Below are 25,925 nucleotides of genomic sequence, written 5' to 3'. Positions count from 1 at the left end.
ACAGATTCTGAGCCTTGAAAAAGTCATTGTACCAATTAAGTACAGACGAAACACGTGTTGGCTGTATTCGATATTGGACGATTGTACTACAATTTTTGGAGCTGTACTCAATATTGGACGACTGTATCACATCTCTTGGATACTATCTTCAATCAATAAAGAGGAGTATTCTGAATAACGTAGTGGATTACTGTATCCCGTCCAGTGACTGTGATTGGAAATTGTGAATCTCCTAGAGACATTCTTCTACATGATGTACATACTCAGATGGACTGTTATACACATTTCGCATTCAGGGTGTGCTTGATAGCTGGCCTTTTCTTTACATATGTACTGGCTGGTCGTTTGTCGACCATCCAACTGCACTTTTAGGTAGTAAGTGCGTACAGTTTTACCAGCACCCCAATTTATTATACTATATTGTTTACGCCATCATATATACTGGTTTACTGTTTATGACAATTTTGCTTAATTGATGTGCGTTTTTTTCCCATTTTGGGGAACACTACTACCTAATTCACCCTTGTGGATCTTTGGTAAGATGTAAAAGTAGGGAGTCCTAGGTTCTTTCTTGATAAGAAAGCAGGCCTCCTTCTTACTTAACCAACCTTGACTCTCTGCAGAGTCAACCAGACCCGTGATAATCTTCTCGAGACGTTCAGTTGGATTCCAGGATATGGGTGTATAGTACTTCCTATCCCCCAGTTGTCTTAGGCACTCCGTATCGTAGTCTGTAGTTGCCATTATGACTGTGGCACCGCCCTTATCAGCCTGTTTGATGGTAATAGTAGTGTCATTGGCAAGTGTTTCAATGGCCTGCATCTCTTGTTTAGTGATATTATTGAAATGCTTATTTTTTGTCATAGCTTTCACATCTTTGAGTACTGCTTGTTCGTAGGTCAAAACCTCATTGGGTACCATTCCACTCTGGGGAGTAAAGGAGGAAGGGTTGTGTAAACCCGAATTTTCATCAGGAGTGTATTCCTTCCCCTCAAAGAAAAATTTGAGGCGGATTTTACGGAAAAGTTGGTGCAATTCACAAGTTTGTGAAAAGGGATCGACTCGGGGGGTAGGAACAAATCCTAGTCCTTTCTGGAGGATATCGTTTTCTGTCTTGGTTAATTGTCTAGATGACAAATTTACTACTAGGTTTGTTTTCTGTTGGCCTGGCTCCTGGTTTCCATTCCTGGTTGAGCAGGTTCTTCTTATGATGAAATGAAGGCTGCTGACTTGCACTGTTTATGACCTCTACGTGATCTGAGGTCATGAATATCCTTGGGAAAGGTTTTTTTTATGTGTTCAAAATAGTTTATTGAGTTTTCATAATAAACAATAAACAAGAGGACAATACAAAAATAGTACCGAAAAAATACCCAATTACAATAGAAAGATAATGAGAAACAGCCATTAAATTACAATAAGTAAAAACAGTAAATATAATGTTCCTAGAAAAACAAAAGGGAGGGAAAGGAGCATATATAAATATATTATAATGATGATAAAATAGAGCTACTATAACGTGAAGACTAAACTACTATAATAGCAATAAACAACAAGAAATAGATATGTATTTAAGAAGATAAATAGATATCAACTGGTTTCCAAAAGAAATGATAAGTATTAGAATTATGATTATGCCATTCAACGATAACTGAGCTCCTCTTCTAGTGAAAATAACCCATGACCACCAAACATGAACAGATAATAATGAAACGTCTTTCCAACAGGTTGTAATGGATTTAAAAGCTGCTGATAACAGAAAATTGAAACATTTACCTTCTAATTCATTTACTTTATGGGAAAGAACAGATTTGCAGATTAACAGTTTGAATGAAACATCATCATGAATATTAAGTACTTTTTTTTATAATATCCCAATTTTCGGTCCAAAATTTAAAAACAAAAAAAAATCATAAAGCATATGTTTTAATGAACCAGTATTTAAATTAGAGTGCCAAGAAATTGACGACGAAAGAAGTTTTGCTTGAAATGATCGTAGTGGAGTCCATAAACAATTCTATAAAATATGAGTTAGTTTGATAGAGGGAAACAGGTAACCATCCAGAAATACTATTAAGCCAGATAACTTTCCATGTATCAATAGATAGAGGTTTAAAGTTTGTTATTCCAGAATGCTGAGTTCACATCAATGTTGGTTCCTTGAGAGATAGACATTTTTTATATAATATAGAAACACCATGAGATAAAGTAGAAACAGTTTGTATAAAAACTGATAAATCTGATTCAACATTAGAAGGAATATTATGAGGAAATTAATCTAAAGTAGAATTACATAAAGATTCATATTTGAGAAAATCAGAATGAGGTAAAAGAAATTTTGTTTGTAAAGCTTCAAATGATATAAAAGCATTATTGTAATACACATCTTGAAGGTAAAAAATACTTGCTTTATTCCATGAACATCAAAATCCAACATTTCTATTAAGTTTTATGACTGGGTTATACCATAATGACATATCTTCAGTAGTGGATATGGGTGATTGAAAGATTAAATCTAAATCATTTAAAATTAGTTTAGTGGACTTTAAAATAGCAGATTTATGAAAAAAAGGAGATTTATTAGACATAGTTAGCAAAGTGGGCAGAGGAAAAGGTTCTATCAAAGTTTTTTCAATAAGAAGCCAAGAAGTGGGATTACTCAAAAAAGAGTGATTAAACCAAAGAGAGCTTTGTTTTAAAATAAAAGCTTTGTGATAATGGACAAGGTCTGGTAATCCAAAACCCCCATTACATTTGGGCAATTTGAATTTTTTTATAACTGACATGAGATGACTTGTTATTCCAAAGAAATTAGGAGAGGAGTTTGTCTACAGCTTTATAAAACTTTAAAGGAAATTGAGTAGAAATCATAGCCAGGGTATAATTTGTTTTAGGTGCAATAGTCATTTTTGGTGCAATAGTCATTTTTATAGAGTCCATTCTGCCCCACCATGAAAGATGAAGTGAAGACCATTTGGAGGTTTTATCTTTAATATAATTTAAGATGGAGTCAAAATTAATCGATATTGTTGATTTCATAGATGAAGAGAACATAATACCAAGGTATTTAAATGTATCTTTTTGCCAAATGGTTTCATTCATGGGTAACATATCAGGAGTACAGTAAATATTTAAAGGAAAGAATTCTGTTTTATTGGTATTTAACTTGTAACCAGAAACTGTGGAATAAAATGAAATAATTTCCATCAGGGAAGGAAAAGAGGATAAAGGATCACTAATAAATAAAAGTACATCATCTGCATATGCTAAAGTTTTAATAATAACTTCTTTGATATTGATTCCAGTAATTTTATCACATTTTCTTATGGAAACAAGAAAGGGTTCGATACCGAGAAGAAACAAAAGCGGGTAAAGGGGACAACCTTGTCTTGTACCTCTGAAAAGAGAAAATTGGTTAGAAATGTGGCCATTAATAAATAAATGAGCAATAGGAGAAGAATATAAAGCAGAAATCATACGGATAAAAATGTCACCAAAATTAAATGATAATAAAGTACGAAATAAAAATTGCCAGTGAATTTTATCAAAAGCTTTTTCAGCATCTAATGCAAGAATTCCTGATGGCAGAGATAGCGTGGATCCTTGTTCAATAACATGTAGTAAAGTTCTTGTATTATTGGCAGAATATCTATTCTTCATAAAATCAGATTGATCCAGATGTATAATAGATTCCAACACAGAGGATAATTTAGTAGCAAGTATTTTGGCATATAACTTACAGTCTTGGTTTATTAAAGAGTTCGGACGATAATTTGACACAAGTGTAGGATCTTTCTTAGGTTTGGGTAATACAATAATTAAAGCCTCAGTAAAAGAACCAGTAGTAATTCCCGTAGAACCAAAAAAAGGTAAAAAGTTTAAATAAATGAGGAATAAGCTGTAACTGAAATTCTTTATAAAACTTAGCGGGAATACCATCTGGTCCAGGGGACTTATTTTTTTAAAGAGATTTTATGGCTAATAAAATTTCATCTTGAGTAAAGTTCAATTTTATCAGATTTAGAAATCTTGGGAAATCCACATCTAGTTAAAAAAAGAATCAATTAAAGAGGCATCATCAAAATTAGGTTTATTATATAAAGTAGTATAAAAATCTAAAAATTCATTAACAATATCATTATGGGAAAAAGCTATTTTACCATTGCAGCCATGAATTGAATTTATTTGTGCTTTATCTTTAATGCGTAAATAATTGGCTAACAATCTTCCAGACCTGTTAGCATTAAAACCAAATTTGGCTTTAGAATTTGAGAGTTGAATACCAGCTCTTCTGCTAAGGATTGAATTAAACTCATATCTAAATTTTTGCAATTTGAATCTAAATTGAGGATCATTAGAAGTCTTTTATATTTTGCAATTTGTTTATCTACATTTTTATTATTTGCATTAAAAGTGTTATTTTCATGGGCCATAATAGAAATAGAAGCACCTCTAATATAGGCTTTAAACGCATCCCATCTGTTCACCATGGAAGTAGAGCCTTCTGGGTTAAGAAGAAAATAATCATGAATAGCATTTAAGAGTTTAGGTTTATTTTGTTCATTAAGAACAATACTAGTATTCATTCTCCATCTAGATTGTGTTGTAAAATTTGAATTCAATTTCAAAATAAAAGAAATTAAGGCATGATCTGAAATATCAATATTACCAATAATGGGATTGACTACAGAGTTAATTCGTTGTCTGGAATTAAAAGATAATCAAGCCTAGAGTGAGAATTGTGTGGGTTAGAAAAAATGTTTAACATTTTTTCTGTAGGAAAGTGTAAACGCCAAATATCAACTAGCTTCGTAGTTTGAAGAAATGATTTAAAAGCAAAAAAAGCTTTAGGAGGTCGAAATTTAGTTAGAGATAATCTATCTAATAAGGGATCAGATATAATGAAATCTCCTCCAATTATAAGAGGGACATTACCCAATTTAAGAATTTATGTTGTTAGAGTGGACTAAAAAATAGGATCATCATCAGTTGGACCATAAAAATTTAGTAAAAACACGACTGAATCATGAATTTTAATTTTAGCTATAACATATCTTCCATCTGCATCAGAACATTTTCTCAAAATTTGGCAATGTATTCTTTTTGCAAAAATAGTATTCAACACCATGTTTTTTGCCATTTGCAGGAGAAGAGACAATATTATCAACCCACTTTTTTTCATATAATCTAAGATTTTGTCATCAATATGAGTTTCTTGTATAAAACAAATATCTGCTTTACAAAGTAAGAATAATTGTAATGTTTTTCTTTTAAATTATTTTTTTTTTAAAATGTTTCAATTCTAATTGCTTTTTAAATGTTTTTTAAATTTTCCATATAGGAAATCCTGGGTATACTTGATACATAGGGGCGCCAATTTTAGGGGGTCGAGTAGTAGAGGTGATAGCAAACTATACAATAAAAATGTAGCATATTATCCTACATCCACCTAATGATATCTTGTACAACTATTTTTAGCCCCTACTTGTTGTCCATAATAATTAATTGTATTTTATGTAATGTTACAATTATTTGTACTTTTATGGCTCTACAGCCGAAATAAAGTTTTTTGACTGACTGACTGACTGCTTTACAACTGGCATAGCCAATAGGTCTCGCTTTTGGGACCTTATAAGTATTTAGTTTTGCAGCACAATATCCTTGGTGCAACAACATCAGCTATTGCATGGCTTAACCTTGTACCTTATAGGTGTTTAGCCATGCAACAGTTGATGTTGTTGCACCAAGTATATTGTGCTGCATAACTAAATACTTATAAGGTCCCAAAAGCGAGACCTATTTGCTATGCCAATGCTTGTTTATTGTATTTTTCAGTGATTAATTATATGACATTACATTGAAAATGGTAGAGGTAAAGAGTTTTACCCTTGGATTCAAAATGTAAAACACACTCGTTCACAAATGCACTCCTATTAGCAATTCACCATGCATAAAATGTACATATAGAATAAGCCCCCCATCATAAACTGATGTGCCACCAAATTAGAAATTTAACATCAGAGGCTTTAATTACAAAGAAAGAAAATCACATCATAAAACCACCATTATTTGCACCCTTAAAAAACATTCGATAATCTGAAATTCATGTGCAACATACAATATAACAAACAATATGTACAATGTTAGAAAACCTCACATCAGAATAATAAACCGTGTTTACAATGTTAACCTCTTCAGCGCGGCGCGGATTTCCGCGCCACGCTGAAGATTCCGTGCGCGGGCGGGGCCATGACGGAACGGTTCCGTCATGCGCAACCGACGTGCATGACGGAACCGTTCCGTCATGCGCGGCGAAGGGGCTAACAAACCTCACATCAAAATATTTTAAAAAGGGACCACTCTGGTCCTAACGGGGAGACCCTATTGCACAGCCTCGTAAGTACTGTTGCATAACCTGATCCGTCTGTTTACATTACATTGAAAATTGCCACCCATTATTTTATTTAACTTGATCTACTGGGTCTTTTTATTTTTTTCACACTGTTCTGGCGTTTACATTATTATCTCGGACAATTTATTTGTCTTTTTAAATAATGTGCAAATGAAAATGGCATAATGGGAATTGTACTGATTGCTGAACAAACAAAATAGAAATAAACATATGGGGATTCGCCTTTCATATTAAAACAGAGACGATCCGTCCTTCGAGTAAAAGAGGTATCTTTATTTGTGTCGCAGATTCAAAACGGATGGAGTGTACTGGGGGGTTTGGAGACCGGAAATGTAGCGCGTGCAGGGGGCTCAGAAACGATGGGTATGTCTTCACTGGAGAGTAAGGGGGCCACGAGGGCCCCTTGGAAGGACGGGGGAGTCCTCACTTTAGAACCGGGCGAAGTAAACCCGAGAGGGAAATTAAAATACAGAAATAATAATGATTAGAGAATATACGGATTGTCTGCGAAATGAACTTTCTGGCTTACAACTCATTTGATAGCTTTTTATTCAAGTTGATCATTTGAGTAAACTAGGTGAGGCAGGTGAGTACAGTATTAATATTGTGAGTGTTCGCCCGACTCTGGATGTCCAGCCATGGGTAAGATCTTTGATGTACGGAGCAGAGTTTCTGGCTGGGCCCTGCGTCCTTGATTCTTGCTAAGCAGTAAGCACGCTTCTGGGGGCGGCCTCCTCTTAAATTGCGCTCAAATCGAAGTAGTGTAACCGCAGGGCGCGTTTAATCAAATGAGCATTCGGGTCAATAGCGGCATCTGAAATATACAGCCGCCCTGGGTTTCTGTGCTTGTTTGGGATACAGAAAAGGCTACGCATTAAGTTCCCCCTGCCACGCCGCTGCTTTCCGACTGGGTTGTTTAGTCAATTCCTTCTGTCCATACTGTTAATTCGCAGCTCCTAGAGGCGGAAGAGGTGTGATTTTAAGCGCTGTATAAAAAACATTTTATTAATATTTCATTCAATGGGCGCCTGACATATGGGTTCCTGAGTCTCCTTTTATCTCGTCACTGCAGACACTAATCCCCTCGGCATACCACCCACATTTCTTGTGATGTCGTATTCAGAACTGGGGAGACCCTGGATGGTACAAATTGTTTGACGGGTACAGTGGACGGGGGGGGGGGGAGAGTTTGCAGACTTCAAACACTGCATGTACTAAAAGGTTTTAGCACCAGGGTGAAAATGGAAAAAAACAGAGCGTGGCTCTACTGCTAAACATACATAGCACTATTTTGCTTACAAACAATTTTACCTACAACACAGTTTGGCAACAAAATATAGTCAATTACAGCCCTTTAAAAGGGAACATAAACTTGCACTATTTCTTATACTCGTGTAGTAAAAATAATGCAGCAAGGATTATATTTTCTGCCTCAAAAAATATAAAATGTTAAAGTATAGGAAAATTATGTTCTCGACTTCTTATATATATTATAGATTTATACACAGAACAAATGTGCAACCAATTTCTGCACGTTTGCCTTAGTGCAAATACCATTCATCCATTTAACGGTGCAAATAGTGCAAACTGATTTGCCTCGGTCATGTCATGTTGCACCAGTGCACGCGGCATCCTCCCGCCCTGCGGTATTTGTCTATAAATGTTACTCGTCTTTGCTGCAAGAACACAGGAGGCACCGTGAAGCCCTTTTCTGAGATGTTTAGGTCGAACTTGACAGCTTTCATTACTGTTCCAACTTCTATGTATATTGAGTATATGTTGCCTGGGACGTCGCTTGGCCAACAAGAGAGTGTGCGTATTTTTTTTTGTGTGTGTAAAAGTCCGCCAGACACCTCACTATGCTCGACTGAAATCACCTGCACCCATCAATTTACCAGAAAAATAAATGTATTAGGGGGTGTAAATCTCCCCCACACACACACCAAAACCCCTAAACTAGGCAACTGCAGGCTACATTCGTTGACCCGGATATGGTCTTTTATTTACCCTCCTCTGTAAGAGTTGCCCCCACCTGCAGTGTTTTGACCCGTGTGTTTTGCTTTCATTTTGCAGAAGGTGCAGCCGCCTGGCACTGTTCTGTATAAGGTGTGGCAGGCAGCCCTAGTGATAACTGCCGTGCCTGTCCTGTAAACCGCATCTATGACAGGTGCGGTTCCGTTTAAGGGATGGCAACCCAGGCAAGGAGTGCCGGTACTGTTCTGTATAAAGTGCGACAGCCCTGGGGGGAAGTGCCGGTGCAGCCCTTCCTCCTTTCAAGGTCGGTGACTTCAGTACCAGTAAATCGCGCAACACAAATGAAAACAGCCTCAAAATCGGCAGATGCGCTTAACTCTAGTTATCAAATGAGCTCTGCCGAGCGCGTGCCAAACTGTAATTACACCTAAAACAGGCGGATAGTACAGCACTGATCTACAGCGCTGAGGTGCGTCCATTCATTAAAATGGTATCAGCCGAGAGGCACTGGTGAACCGGGTTCAGCTCCGCGGTTCTGCTGAGAAGTGTCCCTACTGCACCAGATTAATTGCAGCAGCGATGACAGGAAGCACCCTCAGCGGCCAAAAGCCCAACACAAGTGCCACCAATGGTGACAGACGTAGCATCATCTCACAGCATCAAAGTGAAGATACCAAAGCCTGAATATCTATGTGTCTCGTGCCTCAGGCTGTCTAATTTATTTCTGCGTCCATCTCGCGTTTGGCTATGGAGATTGCCTGGTGTAACACGGACGTCGTTTTCAGCAACCTATTTTTTGTACGATTGGAAATATTAAACGCTACAAGCACATATTTCAGAACTTACCCTCAAGAGGAGGGCCTTATGGCCAGAGTTGCCGACTGTGGAGGTCGGGAACCAGGTTCGAGCTTCGGCGTCCGCACAGCATCCTGTGATTGTGGGCAAATCACTGAATCTCCCTGTGCCTAACAAACAAACAAACAAATAACAAGCATTGAAAGCGTGCTTAATCGCGATCGCTCTGAAAGCAAAAGTGATTGCGATCGCGATGACGCACGAGTTTTCAAAGTGCTGCTGAAGGCTAGCGGTTCGCGCGTGCATGGTCGCATGAACGCAAGCGCTAGGCCGGCCAGCAGCACTTTGAAAATCCCACATACAAAATGTCTCTCCGAGCCAGCGCATGCGCTGGGCTCAGCGAGACCTAAAAACGGGGGAGAGGTCATAGACATAGAAGTAGGACTACGGTTTGCAGTAACCATCGACATAAAAGTAGGACTATTTGACAGCTGTCATAGACATAGAAAAAGGACTACAATGACAGCTCCCTCCACAGACCGAGATGAAGCATTACAGACAACAAATCCGCAGTCTTTTAGTGGTACCCCTCTCCTTTACACAGCAGCATTAGTACTCTTTATTACATTTACACTTTTAAGGACTATAGCATATATTTGCCAAAAATCAATAAAACATCACAGGCTAGCAAACGCCAGATTTACTAGCTTTATCAATGCTCGTTTCTATAGCTGCGCGTCAGCACCATGTACAACTCTCCAATGTTGCTTAGTTGCTCATGACAGAAAAGCATGGGAGGTAATTTGCAGAACGCTAAATTGCCAAAATGGCAGCCATGGACCAATGTAAAAAAAAAAAAAACTCCTCTCCAGGTATTACTGACTTAGGGTCTTAAGGGTGGCAAAGGCTGGCCGACCACACAGTCCTCCCACATTTGCGTGGTCACTGCTGGGATGTCATGTTACTCTAGCCATTGGTATCCTCTCATAGTGCAATAGTGTGAAGACCTGAGCAAAAAGCTCGAGCAGCGCTGCTCGCCTCTTCCACAGGCGTGAATACTAGCCTTTAAGTCCTTTCCAGCTAAACAGTTTGCCGTGATCTGAAAGGTCAGTCAAAAGGTCAAGTCATAGCTCAATTGGTTATGAATAAAACATGCAATGAGCAATGCATTAATCCTTGCACGGTATGCATAAGGGCTACTGAAAAGTTTGTATGGCTATGAATACAAGCTACAGGACGTAGAAATATTGTTTTATCCAAAGTAGAAACTTTGGCTGGCACTATGACGTAGGTGGCGCTGCGTGTAAAATGTCTCTCTTTAAAGGATTTCCCTTCTTGCTACAGCGCTCACCTCAGTGACGACACATGCGGTAAACAGTGCAAAGAGAGCATGCATGCGCATGCTCAAACGGAACAATGAAAAACAGGGACATTTCTGTGTTTAACCTGGACACTGTTTGAAAACAGGGACATTTGAGTCACTTGGAGAAAAGTGTCGGGACACGGGGACACTTCTCCAAAAACGGGGACCGTCCTGAGAAAACGGGGACGTTTGGTCACCCTATCTATGCCCCCAAATGTAATCTGGAATCTCGGAGACAAAAGTACTGCAACTTGACAAACACATTTACTTTTTCTTACTAAATTCGATGTTTTGTTTTTTTAATAGATTGTGTTAATCGCGTTTTCTTGGTAGTCGTAGCACATCACAAAAAACCGCTGCCCATGAGAAGGAGTAATAGTTCTGAGTTGTTTCTGTTTGTGACAAACGAGGCAGGGTGCCCTACTTGCATTCAAAGAATGTTTCTTTCCCTCCTATTTGTGGCCCTCTGTGCTGCGCTCTTCCTGTCGCTTTGATGGCTAGATGGGAGTGAGAGGCGACCCGCATTAGTCAACACACTCATTTCCGCCTAATGACCGAATCGGAAGGATACATGACTAAGGTGATGGGACTACGTACCAACAACGTATTCACTGCTGCATTCCTTTCTTCTCGTCCAATTAGCACTCGAGCTTCCTCGAAGGAGTGACGTACATTCTCCAGCGTTTCCTGATGTTATGTCCTGTGCATCCCTACAAGGAATCTGACCAAGTAGATTACAGCTGGAAAATATTTTCTGTCGTACAGAGGGCACGTTTCTAGGCATTCCTTTCTTATCAGACTATCAGCTGTGTCATTTGCCACAGCACAAAGCGACCAGGCACTGGAAGTTTGAAACCGCCCTCAACATCGGGCATCATTTAGCGCAGGCTTACATTTATGTATTGCGTGAGGGCTTCAAGCGGCTTTTGACCTTCACTGAATTTGCAAATGGAAATTGAGGCCTTTCAAGATTTTTTAGGTCTGCTGTTTCCTGCACTTCTGTGTTCTGGAAACCGCTGTCAGTGAGCTGGGGTCTTCATATTGCATAGTCCAAATTATTCTACTTGAACACTGAGTCAAATAAACGTAGAAAGTAATTTTTCTTTGGGGGGGCGGGGGGGGGGGGGGCTGAGAGTGGGGATGCGAGTTCCCTGCCATCTCATTTCCAATATAATCGGACCACTGGAATTATGTGGTGGGGAGACTTACATTATGCAGCATGGTTGGCTAAATTATATAGATAGAAAAGGCAAATTATGTAACACGTTTTGGAATGTTTTCACATGTTAACACTATCTGGGGAAAAGTTTCATATAATTAATACCTAGTTGACACTCAAATGCAGTTAATAATCAACAAAAAAGTGAGCAGTGAACCTTTGCTAAGGGCCTTCCACCACGCGGCAACGTGTTTTGCAGCGTTTTTAGTAACGTTTGATCCTTTTGAGCTAGAAGCAACAAATCTGAAGTTATACAGAATATGCAGATTATGAAGCATATGCTTGTGTAATTGTGCAAAATCAGCCGCTCCCACCAAATTGCGTAATTCCAGGGGCCCGAAGTGTAATTCCAGGGGCCCGAAGTGTTCTAGAGTGCATAAATTTAGTGTAAGAAATAATGGGATATATTTTTTACCCTTATGTAGTCCTTCACTTACACTGTCAGTGCTGCATATTGCGATCACTTCCATTGCTGTTAGTTGAGCTACGTTCTACTAGAACACTAACCCATATTGGAACTGGTACTTCGAGTACTTCCATTTGCAATGCTTCCACTGGTAATACAGCTGAGGTAGGAGACCAAGAATTAATACTAGTAGCGTTCCTTCTACCCTCTTTGTTAAAAGTACTGGTAGGGCCAGTTGATGCCCGACATCTAGAATTAGTGCATCAATTACTAAAGCTGGAACAAATACTACCACTGTAACTACTACTATAACTATGTTTACTGTAGCTCCAACTACTAAAACCAATTCTTCTACAAGTCTTTCTGCTCCTTCAAGTAGTGCTGAATATACCATGTACCACTAGCCCTATGACGGTATTCCTAACCATCAATGCTACAGTTAGGGTTCCAACAACTACTGATACTAATACTGCTGCTGCCACTACTTGTGTTCACACTACTGTTAGTACTCCTAGCAATAAATCCACCACTACCTTTTAACTATGACCCCCCTAGTCCTTTCATCGTACTGCTACTGGATATAGAAAACTGTGTTGTACTGTGTTTTCGGAAAATTCCAGATACTGAATAAGTGCAGTGTTTAAGCTTTGAACATTGTTATTTTAAGATATTGGGTTATTAGTTAAGGGGGGGGGGGTGGAATCCTCTCACTCAAATAATAAACACATTCCTCACAGGGTGAACCACACAAAGTCACTACATTAACCTGTGCTTAATCCTCTGGTAGCTTGGCTCAAAAGCAGTCAGGCTTAATTTAGAGGCAATGTGTAAATTATTTATGCAACACTCAAACAGTAATAAAGTAAAGACTAACCACAACAAAAATCCCAAACCAATTTACTCAAATGTAAAAAAATGTAATAACTAAAATGATACCAAAACAGCAGGCATCCATTTTCTATAACCAGAGATATGAGTTTTTAAAATGTAGGTGAAAATAGTGCCTGAAAGTCATAGTTATTTGGTTGCACTTCAAAGGGGTAAAGTGACAAGTTCAGGCTGACTGTGATGGAAAATGGGTTGGATATAGCGACCATATTTGTCCTGATGAAGAGTTACTTTCTCAAGTCCACACGAGGGGCTGCCGTTTGTGTTCGTTGTCGACTTGAGGAGCAGGTCAGGCATCGCAGATGGTCATTGTTGTAGCACAAAGAGCCTATTGTTGCCGGAGCTTTGTGTCCATGCTGTTGACATAAAGAGCATGTCTTGCTGAAGCTTTGCGTTGGCGGTTGTTGCAGGCAGTCATTTCTAGGTGCGAAGAGGTCACTTTGCTTTGTGATCACGAGGAGGCCAAAACTTCTGTATCTTCACCTTGAGTTCAGGAGGATGCCAGCCAAGGGTCCAGGACTTGGGGGCACCTCTTGAGGATCAGGACTCACTTCGGGGGGGGGGGGGCAATAGCTGGGTTCAGGCAAATCTAGACCGGTCCAGTTGAGTCTGGTCAGCTGGGCAGTTGCAGAGAAGGGAGGCCTCTTGCTTGTTGTGTCCCTGTAGCTCAAACAAGAGGTCAGTTGACTGACCCTTGGAGTCACTTCTGGGGGTCTGGGTTTTAGGCAAGCAGGTCATATCTTCCTTCTTCAGACAGCAGGTCCTGGTGAGTTCTTCGCCGGGTCCTGGTTCCAAACTCTCTGTGTGACAAAGGCAAGAGCATGCTTGGTTTCAGGTTCCTTGTGTGTGCTTCATGCATGGCCCTTTGAAGTGCAGTCAGCAGGGTAGAGTTCCTCTCCAGCTATCCTGACAGGAAAACCCACTTCCCTCACACCTAGGCCTCCTTTGTCACCATGTCTGGAAATCATACACAACCCTCCACAGAAGACCCATTCACAGTCATGTGACACTAGACACTGGTAGAAAAGCACAGTTGGTTTAGGTGGAAAAATGCCAACTTTTTAAAAGTGACATTTTCTGAATAGTAACTTTAAATCCAACTTTGCTATTTAAGAAAGTTTTAAATGACAATTAATTTGAATGGAAACATAATTTCGCTATCTGATTCCAAACTGAAATTATCCCTTATTAAGCGTCATAAGGTACGCCGGTGTTAGTCTGCGTGAGAGATGGCCATACAGCAGCAAAAAACAACTTTAGATGTTTTTTCCTGCCTGGACATGTAAAACACAAGTACACATGTCCTACTTTTTAAATACTATGCACCCTGCACTGTGGCACATTAGGGTCTGTTAGGGGTTACTTATACATGTTAAAAAGGAAGGTTTATGCCTTGAAATTGCATTACAGGATGCAGTGGCAGGTCTGAGACATATTTTGCAAGCTACTTTAGTGGGTACCACAAGGAGTGCTGCTCCCCTATAGTATATTTAAAGGCCCTTGGTACACGTAGTACCATTTACTATGGACTTAAAAGTAAATTAAGTGTGCCAATTAGTTGCTGGTCAGTTTTACCATGTCAAGGGAGAGAGCACAAGCGCTTTACCACTGGTTAGCAGAAAAAAAGTGCATGGAATCCTAAAGCCTACAAAACCATGTTCATCAAAGGAAGGCAACAATCTGGGGCAATCCTGCAGAGAAGGCAAGATCCAACACTTACGTTTTAGAACCTTGGGTATAAGTTTGAAGCTGACACCGCAAGTTAATGTACCAGGTCTTCTCACTGACCCATGCAGAGGCAGCACATCTGTATGGTGTTAGAGAAATTTCTGTGATCCAAGGCTGGTGTCTCCAACAGCCAGCTTCCAAGCCAGATGAGGGAACATCACCTTTGGTCCAAGAAATACCGCTGGATGTTCTGAGGATCTTCACCTTACGATTGAAAGAAAATAAATTGAAGTGATTCTGCAGCAGGGGACTGCGTAGCACAGAGCCTAGCTGTGTGGGAGAAGAGGAGCTGACCAGAGGAAGAATTAAACAACTTCCATGAGCAACACCTGCACTGTGAAGCCCAGGAAGAGACTGCTGTGTCATTGATCTCTGACTGCCAGCAACATGGCCTCAAGATTGTGTAGGCCCTCCTTTCTGGCCTATGAGAATTCAGCAGGGGTGCCAGTGCATATTGAAGCAAAATATACCCAGAGAGGTTAAGCCCTGCTGCTGTGGGTTACATATAGTGTCTCTAAAAGCAACACACTGAAAAGACTGAAACTACCGTCAAGTGGTTCCTGCTCTGTTGCCAACACTGTGCACGGTGCTGTGACTTTTTGCCCCTGTGGCCTTTGTCCCTTTCAACAATGCCAGGGCCCAGGGATCGTATAGAGTGGCTCTAGAGAAAACAATAGTTTGCCATCATGCTCCCACCTCACCTGCTTGAAGAGGTGTTCCCTTTTTCAAATTACTTTCATCCCATTTGGGGCAGGGGCTGCTCTGGGTTTGTACTCTGCAACCAAAGAGGTGTCTTGAAAGAAGGTGAACTGGGCAGGCGAAGAAGCTGCAACCGGGCTACTACAATTGTGGCATGACTCCCTTGAACTGAGTCCTGGGCATAGCACTCAAGGTAATTAGTTATGCTGAGGCCTTTTGATTTGCACAAACTGAAGTACAGTTTAGTCTCTCCAATATCACTAAAAGCTTAGTTGTTAAAAACCAACCTAAGGGTACAGCCATAGGCACAGGTCGAATCACTCGAAACACTGAGGCATTATCTCTCTTTTTCCCATAGTTCTAGCATAGCAGGTTTATTTATGTTACGATTTACTTGGTGCTCAGGTTTTGGATCACATAGCAGGTCATCCCCAAGATACCAGAAGTAAACAGACCCAAATCCCACACATGTGGACAATAACCCCTATGTGCCTCCTGAACTGATTCCAACATACTTCAAGAATCAAGTTACTCTGTCCAGAGAAATAATACTTCCAATGATGTTCATAAAGAAAAATGGACAAACTGGCTGGTATGTAGGCTGCTTAAACTTCTCTTGGGTTCCCTCCCTTTGTTTTTTTCCCCAGGTCTAAAAATACATTTGTTGTTTCAGGCACTCACATATATAATCGCCGGTTAGTGTTTGTTTTTACCTAGTCTGCTCATGTGTTGTGGTATTTTGTGTTCCACATTATGCAGATGTGAATCACAGTCCATGTTATTTTTGCTTGGTCTTGATCATGTACAACTACCTAAAAAAGGGGCCAACCACTTCAGTTTATAATGTAGCAACAGGACTCAGACTTCTGAAAAGTTACAAGCACATGCAATTTGCGGACATTACTCGTATGGAAGTCCTGATTGGCTGCTGATTCCCTGTGGCAGGCCACACGTCACTGGACCACTTTTTATGGTCTAGAGAAGCGTGGTATACAGACCATTTTTTTCCTGTATTCCTGCAATAAATGTTTGTTTATAATAATTCTCCTGCAGAGAATTGGCCATTTTTTTACAATTTCACTCCACAAGCAAGCTGAAAAAAGATGGATTTTGTCAGTTTGTTTTTTGAGTAATGTTTTCTCTCGAGTCTACTTATCGAGTAATGGGAGGGGTACAGGGAAGGTGAGGGTGGCAAGAGTAAGGACAGCCGTGAGAAAAAAGCATTGGCAAAGACAATTGGTCTTGCCTACGAACCAATCAATCAATCAGGGGTTTGTAAAGCGCACTGCTCAACCGTTAGGGTCTCAAGTCGCTGGTGGGTGGTGTGTGCAGCTCCGTTGGGTCATTCAAAGAGCCAGGTCTGAGGTCTTTCCTGAATTGGTGCAGTGTTGGGCTTCGCCAGAGGGGAAGGGGGAGCTCGTTCCATGTCTTGGCTGCAAGGTAGGAGAAGTACCTTCCACCCGCTGTGTTCCTTTAGAAGCATGGGACGGTGGCTAGGGCGAGGTCGGCTTAGCGGAGGTTTCTCTTGGGGGCATGGAAGGCGAGGCAGTTATTGAGGTATTGTGTTCCGATGTTGTGGAGGGCCTTGTAGGTGTGTGTGAGCAGCTTGAAAGTTATTCTTCTTTCGACTGGGAGCCAGTGGAGGTTGCGGAGGTGTTGGGTGATGTGCTTGTGCCTTGGGATATCGAGGATTAGTCTGACTGCGGCGTTCTGGATGGTCTGGAGGTTGTGGAGGAGTTTTTTGTTGATTCCGGTGTAGAGGGCGTTGCCGTAGTCCAATCTGCTGGTGAGGAGGGCGTGAGGGACCATTTTCCTGGAGTCGGAGGGTATCCATTTGAATGTTTTAAGTCGTAGGCGGAGGGAGTTGAAGTATGCGGAGGAGACTGCGTTGATATGGCGATTCATAGTGAGCAATTAGTCAAGTATGATGCTGAGGTTATGTGCATAGTCTGTCGAGGTGGGTGGATTTCTAACAGTGGGGGGCCACCAGGTGTCGTCCCATGCGGAGGGGTTGGAGCTGAGAATGAGGACTTCTGTTTTCTCTGAGTTGCGTTTCAGGCAGCTGTTCTTCATCCAGGTTGTGACTGCTTTCATCCCTTCTTGGAAATTGTGCCTGGTGATGTCGGGTTCCTTGGCGAGGGAGAGGATGAGTTGGGTATCATTGGTATAGGAGATGATGTTGAGCCCATAGTTTCTGGCGATGGTTGCGAGGGGGGCCATGTAGATGTTAGAGAGGGTGGGGCTGAGGGAGGATCCTTGGGGGTACTCCGCATCTGGTCTCTATCGGTTCTGAGAGGAAGGGCTGAAGTCTTATTCTCTGTGTTCTGCCGATGAGGAATGAGTGTATCCAGTCTAGATGTGGCATCTATTGGCTTTGTGTGGTGTGGAGTGGGCTTTGTGTGATGTGGCGTGGGCTTTGTGTGGTGTGGAGTGGGCTTTGTGTGGTGAGGAGTGGTATTGTGTGGCATTCAATGGAGTGGCATTGTGTGGTGTGGAGTGTAGTGGTGTGGCATTGTGTGGCGTGGAGTGGCTTTGTGTGGTGAGGAGCAGCATTGTGTGTCGTGGAGTAGCATGGGGTGGAGTGACATGTGGCGTGGAGTGGCTTTGTGGGGAGTGGAATGGCATTGTTTGGCATGAGGTGGAATAGAGTGGAGTGGCACTGTGTGGAGTGGAGTGGCACTGTGTGGAGTGGAGTGGCACTGTGTGGAGTGGAGTGGCACTGTGTGGAATAGAGTGACATTGGGTGGTGTCGTGTGGAGTGGCATTGTGTGATATGGTGTGGAATGGCATTGTATGGCATGAAGTAGCATTGTGTGGTGTGGAGTGGCATGTGGCATTATGTGGAGTGAAGCAGCATTGAGTGGAGTGGCATGAAGTGGCATTGTGTGGCATGGAGTGGTGTTGTGTGACATGGTGTGGCATGGAGTGGAATTGTGTGGCATGGAGTGGTGTTGTGTGACATGGTGTGGCATGGAGTGGAATTGTGTGGCATGGAGTGGAGTGATATTGTGTGGAGTGACATTGTGTGGAGTGGAGTGGCATGGTGTGGGGTGTAGAGGCACTGAATATGTGTAGTGGAGTGGCATTGTGTGGTGTGGAGTGAAATTGTGCAGAGTGGAGTGACATTATGTCAAGTTGAGTTGAGTGGCATGAGTGGAGTGGCATTGTGTGGTGTGGAATGGCTTTTTGTAGGGTAGAGTGGGGTGGCACTGTGTGTAGTGTAGTGGCATTGTGTGGCATAGAGTGGCATTGTGGGGAGTGGAGTGGCTTTGTGTGGAGTAGAATGGCATTGTGTGGTGTGGAGTGGAATTATGCTGCGTGTACTGGCATTATGTGACATGGAGTTGAGTGGCATTGTGTGATATGGTGAGGAGTGGCATTTTGTGGCATGAAGTAGCATTGTCTGGTGGAGTGGTATTGTGTGGCTTGGATTGTAGTGCCATTGTGAGGAGTGGTATTGAGTGAAGTGGTATTGTGTGGCATCAGGTGAAGTGCCATTGTGTGACATGAAGTGACATTTTTTAGAGTGGAGTGGGACTGTTGGGAGTAGAATGGCATTGTGTGGAGTGGAGTGGCATTTTGTGGAGTGGCATTTTGTGTGACGTGGTGTGGCATTGTGTGGCATGGCATTAAGTGGAGTGGCATTGTGTGGTTAAGTGGGATTGTGTGGTGTGGAGTGGCATTGTGTGGTGTGGAGTGGCATTGAGTGGAGTGGAGTGGAGTGGAGTGAAGTGTCATTTTGTGGAGTGATATTGTGTGGCGTGGAGTGACATTGTGTGGAGCACCATGCCTAGTGAGAGTAGGGGGTCACACAATTCCTAGGTATGTGCATCACTCACAAGCATTCCATAGTCTTTGGATCCGGTTCAGGTTTCATGCTATTTTACAACGATTACGTTTCCAAAATGCACTGGTTAATGCAGAATTCTACTTTCCATAAATCTCGCAGTTAGCGTGAATATCTAGCTTAGATAGTGTCATTGGCCTATATTAATGAAATGAGTGCGTGTGTTTGAATGAGTGAGGCAGTGTTCAGAAGTCCATATTTAGGGGAGGAGGCGGAGGCCACGGTCCATCGACCTAATTTTTCATTGTAGTTTTCAAGGAACTTCACATTATTTGTATATTTTGTGTAGTATTATGTTCTATCTTGACTACGCTTTAGCAGTAGTGTGGTTATGCCAGATCAGATAAATTTGCAAATCTTCGGTCTCCCAAGTAATTTAAAATTACACAGCCACTTTTCACACAAGCTTTACTTTATCTTTCTCACGGTGGTTTCGAAACATCTCAGTCTTGTGCCAACCAAACCAGCTTTTCAAAGTGTTCTGAATTGGATTTATGGATCGACTGGCGTTACAAATAATAAAATGTTGCATTTGCTAAGAAAGAATACTGCTTGATTCTCCCTGCTGAAAGCAGAACCTCTGATCTAACACCACACAATGTGTGTACACTTGCAAACGCACACGTGATGTTATGTACATGGAATACCAGGTGAGATACCGACTGTCCACTTCCCTATTGCTTGAAAGTTTGTTTCTTCATGCCTGGAAATACAAACAACCATAGTATATGTCTGAGTTCTGCCATAGTATTCTACATGTATCTACATTTTATTTCTCAGTTTTACTCTCTCTTGTATGCAGGCATGTGTGGTCTCGGCGTATTGAACCTCAACGTTGTAAAATAAGCTTGTTTTCACTAATACTGCAGCTGCTATTTTATCATCGGCGTGGGATCAGGCTGTAGCATGAGCGCCACCTGGTGGCGCACAACCGTTGATACCACTGATCAAACCTGATCAGCTAAGCAGCACGGGTGGTATCAGGAAACCGGAGTTGCACTAATCAGATAATTTACTTCTTCCTTTGTCAGAGCCCAGAGCAAAGTGGCTGTGATGGAAATTACACAAAGGCAGTGTGTGCTACGGAGCAGCACTTCCCACTCGCCTTTCCCTGACATATAGTATGTTAAATTGAAAAACAAATCAAGTGAAGGCAACTTTGCAGGAGTTGAGGCTCCAAACCTAAATTTAGGAGCACGTTCACCAAGTGATATTCATGATGTCACCAGGTTGTCATTGGAATGTGATTTTATGGGCATCGTCATAAAACAAAACGTCTTCAAACAAAAATTAATGTTCTGTGTCAGGTTTTCGTTTTTATCAATTTTGCAGAAAATACTTGATTCTATGAGAAAAAGGCATTATAGAAAACGTACATGTAGTTTGTGATATGTATTGAAATTATCTCAAGTTTTTATTGAATACCTGAAACTACTCAGAAAATGTAATGTTACACATTACACTGGATCAAAGTAAACATCCTAATCACCCTCAGAACTTTGTAGTGCACAACTTTCCCGTGCATAAGGTTTGTATATACATACATACACATTCAAGAACACGGGGAAGCATCTGTTTGACAGAAATGGTTCGAAGGTGTCTCCCATTGACAACTTAAAATGAAATAGTTCATGACAACTGAAAACCTGAAAGAAAATCAGTTTTCACTTTTGTTTGTGCATATTTTGAAGGCAGTAGTGATTGAATATTTTGCACTGACAGCCACACTTGACCATGCCGTACTCTGTCATCAATAGAGGTGTAGATCCAAAATAACTATGGGTGGTGTACACTTGTGCAAACATATGGGCCTGATTTAGGATTTGGCAGATGGGATACCCTGTCACAAATGTGTCTGATATCTCATCCTCCGTGTTACAGGTGCAGTTGTAATACAGCGGACAGGACATCCGTCATGTTTGTGCACTGACTATTCCATATGCTAAACTCAAAATAAGGCCCTTCCCCTGCAAAATTAGATGTAAACTACTAAATTGAGAGTTTTTTGCTTGTGTAACTTTTTCATATTTCTTGATTTTATTTTCAGCCATTACCGAGAAGACCATCTGTGTCGGTCTTGCTAGGGTGGGCGCCGCAGACCAGAAAATTGCTGCCGGTACCTTGCAGCAAATGGGCACGGTGGAGCTGGGTGGCCCTCTCCATTCCTTGATAATAACCGGCTGCATGCATCCCCTTGAGATCGAGATGCTGAAGCTCTTTGCCGTCGAAGAATCTTGCCTGGACAACTTGACCATGTCAGACAGCTCAACATATTCCTCATAACGCATAAAGCAACCAGGAGTGCGAGGGTCACTGTTTATCTCTGTTTACCTTATTTTGTAAATATTCATTTTATGCAGAACATTAGGGATGCAGACTAAAAGTGTTTTTGAAAGTACATCGAACCATCAAATAAATGAGTTATTTAATTTTGTTCCATGATACAATATTAAATATGTGTTAAACTCCTGCACAGATAACTGGTCAATCTATTTGCTGTACATTAGCATATACCACATCAGTGATCTTTCTTCAGGAAGGGCTTTGGCTACACTCAACAGAAAACAGAACCAGCATTGGCAAACCCAATAAATCTAGCATTGGATACAAGCCTTTTGGCTTTCCTAATACTTATTTTATTTTTGTAAAACTTTATTGTTGGGGGAGCTGCTGTAGCCACCCCAATATAAAAAAAAAAAAATTGTCTCAAAGCAAAAATATTTTTTTGTGCTTAAAACCACTCTTTGTCATAATAGTCCCTGGAGCTGTGTTGTGTGTGGATGTGCTCGTTTGTGAAAAAGCAGAATGTCATCACTCACATTGATAAATGTCTGACGTCGGCTGACCCAGTTCCTATGCTTTAGTGGGTGAAAGAAAAATGTGAATGAAGAAACAACAGATGAATGCTTGAAGAGGGCTGGCTGAAAGCCCCTATAAATAAAATTACGATATATATAATTTTAATAAAATCATAAGGTCTCGACTAAGGCCAGCTTTAAATTGCATTTGTTCGTGCACCTCAAAAAATGCATGACCTATTTCCCGAACCACACTGTAGTTTGAATCTGCCTAAACCCCGGGGTGAAATGTACATGTGTGACCCTTAGACAAACCAATCTAATTGTAGCAAGCAGAAATATTGCACCACACAAACAAAAAAAAAAACACAGATGCTGTAAACAAGCAGAAATGTAAATACCAACAGCGGATTCAGAAAATATAAGTATTTGCAGAAAGCAAAGCGAGCAAAGAATGGAGTCCATGGGTCCCAGAGTTATCAGAAATACTCCAGATTTACCAGGAATCCAGAAGTGAACTTGAAGTTGGCCCATTTCAAAACTTGTTGTAGCAGATAAGGGTTCAACTCAGGTGGTTGTTTTACGTTTGTTGGACCGGCCACAAACCGCTAGTGTGGCAGAGGCTCCACCTCTACCATTTCCATGGCAGCCTGTTAATTCGATTTAGAGTCCCCCACCTCTCTGGTGGGAAATGTTTGACGAAAGTGCTTTTGAATTCATAAATGTTAATTCCTGGTTATGACAGCCAGGTCTCTATTGATTTTGTTTCACAGAAAAACTCTCCGCAGACGGATTTTATTTCTGTGTAACAAATGTAATTAGACTTTAGGCACTGAGAGTTTTCTGCCAGGACATGGTGGTCATTGGTGAGCTTTTCCTGCCTGGGACCACACGCGAGCCCAGGCAAGAACAGTCCTCACGGGAAAGCCAGCCTTCAGTTGGGTGGGTCATCAGGCATTTGCAGACCAATGGTGGTATAGTGGATGTGTCTCCAGTAAGTTGAATCTAAAGGCAGAACCAGCTGAGTCTCCACGTTCAGAAAGAAAGCGGTAACCAATCTCGAAATGTGCAAGGCTAAGGCTTTATGGCAGGTGTCCTGCGTTCTGCACTCCCTAAATGACCTCTTAGTTCTGGACTTTAACATGGCTGCTCAAAATATGATTGCTTGGATGAGTTGTAGGATTTTCGAAATTCTGGTTCTTTACAAAGTTGCCCTCTCCTTTCCCCAGCATATACACCTTGGTCCTTGTTTATTTGCTGATTTAGTTAAGGCCCTTGCTCATTCACATGGTAGTGCCTCTCTCCCTTCTAGGTGAGCTGGCTCATGTGAGAAGCTCTTGATGTTTGTAATATTGCATGGAGGAGACTTCAAAAAGAGCAATATTAATAAGTCTAGGCAGATTCCCTTACTCCGCTGTCTTTGAGCTATCTTGCGCTATGTAAATACCACTGCATGCATACTTACATACATGCATACATACAAAGCCATGGTGGTGTTGAGGGAGCTACACAGTTGGGAAACATCAACTAGTCGGCCTTGAAGGTAATGTACCAAAAACCTATCATGCAGGGAATGTCTGCCAAAATACCTATTCTCTAAACTTTTGTTGGAGTATCCCAGGATCAAAACATATTGACAGTGAGCAGTCACAATGTGCACTATGTATTTAATTGGGTTTCTTGGTGGTATTTTGGGCTCTATTACTGCAGTTGGATAATCTAAAGTCTGTATAGAAATGTTAACACTAGAGTAGGAGCCAAAGGGCATCCATTACCAGAATATGTGTGGCACACACCAGAGCTCCCTCTCTCTGACCTTCTTGATGTGGTTTATGTATATCCACTCAACACGTCTCTATCAATGTGAAAACATTTTAGGACTTGTAGAGTATAAGTTAAAGCTTACAATTTGCCTGAGTGTGGCCAACCTGGTGATTTGCTCGGGTAGCAATTTGATTGCTTTAGAAATAGGCAAGAACATGGGTTTAGAATTCAGCAGAATTCACATGAAATCTAAATTCTCTCTGGAAATATGGAACTTGCTTGTTGTTGCAATTTTTCTCCCAGCCTATTAGCATCAAAATTCACAATGCTTCTTTTTTTTGTTTGTTTTTGTTTTTATAAAAACACATTAACTACTGAAATTAATGTAGGATCTTTTGCTTGGCTTGGAAGAAAATAGCAAGACTCCAACTTAACTGATGTTCAGCTAACCATGAGGCCAAATTATTTTATGAAGCAGAAGATGCAGATTAACAGTTTTTATCTATATGTAGGGCATCTGTATGTATAACTTTCATATGGAATTGTTTGCAAATTGTTCACACCCAAGTTTTAACCACGTTTATTGTGAAAGTATGTCTAAAACTGTACAGTATAAATAGATATTTCAATATACCACGTACATTATTTGTTGCCAAGAGACATGGGGCACAGATCCTTTTTCCGTAAATGGATATTACACTTTGTGTAACCCAGCAACCGCACGTGTTGCAGGCAGAGCAAGAGGAGGGTTAGTCATGATCTCATTTAGGGTGTCCAAACTTGTGTGTTGATCAATTCAAATGCACCACCTTTTTAATCAATTATTGTTATTCGGGACACCTGAAGATTATGACATAATGTTGATAAATTTGTCTCATACATTTTTTTATGTTACTTCGAATCAGGTAATCCATGAGCTTGATGTTCTTGGTTAATTTTCTAGAAAAGCTTAAAGAAGTTTTGTTTTTATGTGTAGGAGATTTTGATATTTTCCTGTGCACCTCAGGCAACACTCCCATTTGTGGCATATTAGACAAGGGTAGGACTGGGTTACACATTTTAGACCTGTCACCTAGGGAGATGGATTAAATAGGATTCTGATGTCCAATAACTTGATTTGTGCCTGTGATGTAGAGCTAGTAAATGAGAAATTAGGTGCCACATACAATGGCAGCAGAATATATATCATATATCACACCATTAGTGAGAAAGTTCAATCTAATAGTCATTAATCCTAAAGGCGGTAGTGACCAGAGTGAGGGCCAAGCAGGCGAACATTCACAGAATAAAAGGAATAGAGGTAAGTGGGATAATTTCATTGAAGAATAATGCATGCCTTATTGTATAGGAGGTAATCGGCATGCCATTATAGCAAGCACAGGCCATGTTGGAGCCTGAGCATTTTTTTTAGAAGCTGTTAATTCATTGCTCTCTCCTATTTCATCCATGTTAATTCCACAGAAACCACAGAAGAGCATGCAGCCACACAGATGGTTTAGGGGAGAGGAGTTGGCCTAACGGCTAGGGCGCTCGACCTCGGACCTGTGGAACTGGGTTCGAGTCTCGGTAATGTCGCTGAACATCCTGTGAATCTGGGCAAATCACCTAATCTCCCCGTGCCTAACAAAAAATGAATGTGTGTCCTCATGTAACGTAACTGGTGCTATGTAAAGCACTCTGATACCTGATTGGATTCGGGTCAAGTTCGCGCTATATAAAACTCTGCAAAAAAAAAAAAATCATGCATGTACAGCAGATCACAAAAATCTTAAATCAGCCCTTAGTAAGAGCTCATGCTCTGAGGACGAACAACTGCTGTTAGCTGGATTTATAAGGAGACACTAGCTATAAGGAAAGCAGAGATCAAAAGTATGGGAGGACCTAGAAGTAATGGGGATTTTAAAGGACAGCACAGCTTACTGGACTATGAAAGGCTGATGGTTGAGTCCTAATCCCAGGAATGGATGGAATATTCCCACATACCCATTTCTTTACTCTCCTGTGGAGGAAGCAGTGTAGAGGGAAGAGTACT

The 25,925-nt window shown here is 41.0% G+C and overlaps 1 protein-coding gene across 2 annotated transcripts in view; it reads left to right on the top strand.

The window, feature by feature from the left end:
* DPH5 (diphthamide biosynthesis 5) overlaps window positions 1-21,941 on the top strand; it is a 344,961-nt gene extending 323,020 nt beyond the window's left edge. For both annotated transcript variants that reach the window (XM_085601905.1, XM_085601906.1), the window contains one exon: window positions 21,379-21,941. In XM_085601905.1, coding sequence (XP_085458031.1) covers window positions 21,379-21,614 — 236 coding nt within the window. In that variant the 3' untranslated portion in view covers window positions 21,615-21,941. The remainder of the gene's footprint in view (window positions 1-21,378) is intronic.
* The last annotated feature ends 3,984 nt before the right edge of the window (window positions 21,942-25,925 follow it).

The sequence above is a fragment of the Triturus cristatus genome, chromosome 4_2 (genome assembly GCF_964204655.1).
Source record: "Triturus cristatus chromosome 4_2, aTriCri1.1, whole genome shotgun sequence".
NCBI lineage: Eukaryota > Metazoa > Chordata > Amphibia > Caudata > Salamandridae > Triturus > Triturus cristatus.
Note: the sequence above shows the minus strand (reverse complement) of the source record. Positions and strands in the feature narration are given on the sequence as shown.